At 50.2% G+C, this 4,204-nt stretch overlaps 1 protein-coding gene across 1 annotated transcript in view; it reads right to left on the reverse strand.

Moving 5' to 3' along the window:
- The window catches only part of LOC126994380 (CD209 antigen-like), an 11,733-nt gene continuing 7,529 nt past the window's right edge, over positions 1 to 4,204 (reverse strand). The window contains exons 2-3 of the mRNA XM_050853691.1: positions 4,169 to 4,204; positions 1 to 1,195 (exon numbers count right to left, since the gene is read on the reverse strand). The exon at positions 4,169 to 4,204 is cut by the window's right edge and continues 236 nt beyond it. Of these exons, the coding sequence (XP_050709648.1) occupies positions 745 to 1,195; positions 4,169 to 4,204 (487 nt within the window). The 3' untranslated portion in view covers positions 1 to 744. The remainder of the gene's footprint in view (positions 1,196 to 4,168) is intronic.

Raw genomic sequence — 4,204 nt, forward strand, 5'->3', positions numbered from 1 at the left:
TAAAAACAGCGTATCTTTATTCAAGACAGACAGACAGACAGACGTACAGACAGGAGGAAGGGTAGGTTAGGGGGGGAAGGGGTGACTTGATTAATTCTGTATTTACACCTTAAAGAAAACGGAAAACCGGATCCTGCCGATTATGTTTTTGTTTTTTTATATATTATTGTACATCTTGCTTGTTGAACTTTCTTTTTCCTGCGTTTCATCTTTTTGGTTAGTCAGTGAATAAAGAATTACAAAAAAAAAAATGGTGCTTAAAACGACATGTAGAGATACGTAGAGGTTCACTAACGGGTATTTAAATAACGATGACTAATAATAATAATAATAATAATAATAATAATAATAATAATAGGTGTGGAAGAAGGGGTGGAAAGGTAGAAAATGGATATTGTATCTAGATGATGAGAGGAAAGACTATACAGTGTGTGTGTGTGTGTGTGTGTGTGTGTGTTGAGGGGGAGAGGAGGAAAGGAAGGAGGGGGGGGGAACAGGGGGGGAAGAAGAGGAAGAAGAAGTAAAGTCAATGTGAAGAGGTGGAGGAGATGGAGGTTAAAATCATATATCTTTTAACAAATCAATTTTTAGAAGATATAAACAGACAACAACAACAACACAAGCTACTTTCAAAACCATCTCTTAGTCCTCCTCCTCTTCTCTTGCCAATACCCCACTTCCTTCACCTCCTCCTCCTGGTCCTCCTCCTGGTCCTCCTCCTCCTCCTCGGCCTCCCACTCCTGCCTAGGGGATGCCAGAGCGCGGGAAGCTGGAGCGGGCGAAGGCCAGGAGCTCGTCGGAGTCCTCGCAGACCCAGGGCTTCACGTGGTTGCAGGCGACGTCGTGCCACTTGACGCCGTCCTGGTAGAAGTTGTTGAGGATGGCGATGCAGGACTCGTCCGTGCCGGTCTCCGAGAACTCGCGGTTATCGGGCTGGGGTCTGCCGGAGCCGCCCGTGTGAGACCAGTCCCCGCGCCAGCCCTGGGTGGAGTTGGTGGGGGGGATGCGGGCGGTGGAGCCAGACCAGAACCAGCCGTTGACGATGGGGGGCTGCAGGTCTGGCCGGTTGCAGCCGTCGAAGTTACATTTGCGTCCAGAGGTCCAGATGTACTTGACGTTGCCCTGAACCATGTTCTGCTCCACGAACTGAGCCTCATCCTGCGTCTCGATGCTCACGAGGTCCTGGCAATGCTTCCTGTAGGGGGGAGGAGGAAATGCTTAAGAATCTGGGGGCCATATTTTTAAACCTTTCAAGGCCCAAGAACACAACTTTGACAACGCTTTCACGGGTAGTTTGGGCATTTCCAGGGGTAGTTCTTTGACCCTGGTGGTAGCGTGACAAAGCTTCTGTAACATGAACGTGGAAATAACATTAATCACAACGCTATTAATATCCTTTTCGGACTTTGGAAATAGCTGATGTGAGAGGCGGGAGCGTCTGAAAATACCGGCCTGGGCCTCGTGACTCACCCATATCACCTTCCCTGCCACCTGTTCCAACTTATAACACACCCACAACACTCTACATACCTTACACCCAACGTTGCCAAACTGTCGTACACTGAACATTGCATTTATCATTTTTAGGCTCCAAGACTGTCGTAACCACACAAATAACGATAGGAAATTAAAGTTAGCGTTAAAACTGATAAATATTGATGGGTTTCGTTCTTTTTTGCTGGAGTTATAGGTTAGAAACTACAAAAATGCAATGCGCTGAGTACGACAATTTGGCAACGCTGCTTACACCCCCCACCCAACCCCCCTGACACCTCACTCCCACACACGTAGTTCGGTATTATCAGACGCTTTCGAGTCCTACATCAACTAATTTCAAAGTCCAGAAAGAAGATCAGTCGGGTTCCAGTGAGGTTTTAGGTTCATGGTACAGAAGAAGGGTCGAACTAGCACCAGGGCCATAAAACTGTGCATGTGGCTGTGGGGAGGAAGGGAGAGGCTGTGGAGATGCAGGACGAAGGGAGAGGAAGTGTATGGTTAGGGTGGGGAGGAAGGGAGAGGCTGTGGAGATGCAGGACGAAGGGAGAGGAAGTGTAGGGTAAGGGTGGGGAGGGAGGGAGAGGCTGTGGAAATGCAGGACGAAGGGAGAGGAAGTGTATGGTTAGGGTGGGGAGGAAGGGAGAGGCTGTGGAAATGCAGGACGAAGGGAGAGGAAGTGTATGGTTAGGGTGGGGAGGAAGGGAGAGGCTGTGGAAATGCAGGACGAAGGGAGAGGAAGTGTATGGTTAGAGTGGGGAGGAAGGGAGAGAGTGGAGGAGCAGCATCAATGGGGTGGGAGTTTGCAGATATCACGAACAACCGAGCTGACTGGACAATGATAAAAATAGCAAATGAAGAGGAAACAAATGGAAAAGAAGAGATCGTGAAAGAACTCCTAAACTGTATTCTGTGAGTCCGTTTAGCATCTGAGTGACTGTAAAACTCCCTTGCTCAGTAGTTTTAACCCGCCGCTTTGATTCTGCTCCTCCGCTCTCTCCCTTCCTCCCCACCCTAACCCTACCCATTCTCTCCCTTCGTCCTGCATCTGCGAAATGGGATTGGTCTACTGTCACACGAATAGCCCCGCAGCAAAGGTCACGCAGCTGGGTTATAGAAGTACATGGGAGTGGTCTACTGTCACACGAACAGCCCCGCAGCAAAGGTCACGCAGCTGGTTTATAGAAGTACATGGGAGTGGTCTACTGTCACACGAACAGCCCCGCAGCAAAGGTCACGCAGCTGGGTTATAGAAGTACATGGGAATGGTCTACTGTCACACGAACAGCCCCGCAGCAAAGGTCACGCAGCTGGGTTATAGAAGTACAGAGGGATATCATTTCTTCCTTAGCGTGGTACTAGAACCGACACGTGGAGTCAGAAGCAGGATAAAAAACCACAACCCGTACCTGACTTTGCCTGTGTTCTCCAATTTCACTCCAGTACAGAGGTGAAGTGTGTGTGTGTGTGTGTGTGTGTGTGTGTGTGTGTGTGTGTGTGTGTGTGTGTGTGTGTGTGTTTAGAAACCCTTCCCTCTCTTCCTGTAGCCTCCAGCACTGAAAGCTTGTGTGGTAGAAAGTCGCCTTTTCTTCCGCCTCCCACACATCACAGTCTTGGTGCAATCCTCCTGTCTCTTCCTTCTTCCCTTCCCTCCCTCCCCTTTTCATTCCCGGCCTATCTCTCTTCTCTTCCTTCTTCCCTTCCCTCCCTCCCCTTTTCATTTCACGCCTATCTTATCTTGTACCATTCCCTCCCTTCATTCATCTCCTCTCTCTTTATCCTTCATCTACATCACTCACTTGCCTATCTATCTTCTATGATCCCTTCTATGTCCCTTTCCTTCTATTCCCTTCTCATTCCCCTCCTCTCTCTCTTTATCTCGTGCTGTTCCTTCCCTTCATTCGTCCCCTTTTCTGTCATTACGCTGCCGTCTCCCTTTCCCTTTGCTTCAGTTACGTCCACATCACTCATTCACACACCCATATCTTCCCATGAGCCTTTTCAGTCCTATGCCTTTCTGCCCTATTCCCCATCCTGACCCTCTTCCTCTCCCCATCCTGCCCTCCTATACCCCATCCAGCTATGCCCCATGCTGCCCTCCTCTCATGCCCCATCCTGCAGGGAGCACAAACAGTAGTGTGGCAGGTGTAGCAGGCAACCACAACCAAGGGACACAAAAGCAGACAACCACAACTCGTACAAGGCGTGAAAGAGAACAACCAAAACTCCTTCTCCTAAGGGGGCGTACCAGCAGGCAGTTCCTACTCGGTGAAAAGCAGACAACCATAACTTATACGTCAATGCGGGGCGTTTAAAGACTATATATGAGTGACAAGCAGGCGCTCACAAGTTCACAACGCAAGCAGACAAGCAGGAACAGCTAGAGGGGCGGGGCTTGCTGGTCAAGTTAGTGTGAACAGTGTAATAGTGCGGCCGTTCAAACACTCTTCCAGATGTTCCCAGTAAGTAGCCAGTTCCTGCAGCCCGGGTTTGGGGGAGGGGGCGTGGCTTGCCTGCGGAATGGTCAGTGATATGGAGCTTGGTGGGGAGGGGGCGGGGTGTGTCTGCCAGGTTACCGTGAATAGTATGGCAACCTGGTGGGAGGGGGCGGGGCGTGTCTGCCAGGTTACCGTGCACAGCGCAACAGGCCAGTAGCAGCAGCGGCCACACGTACCTGCAGATGTTCCTGGCGTCCAGCCAGTCCCGCTCG

Source organism: Eriocheir sinensis, unplaced genomic scaffold, assembly GCF_024679095.1.
Source record: "Eriocheir sinensis breed Jianghai 21 unplaced genomic scaffold, ASM2467909v1 Scaffold783, whole genome shotgun sequence".
Classification (NCBI taxonomy): Eukaryota; Metazoa; Arthropoda; class Malacostraca; order Decapoda; family Varunidae; genus Eriocheir; species Eriocheir sinensis.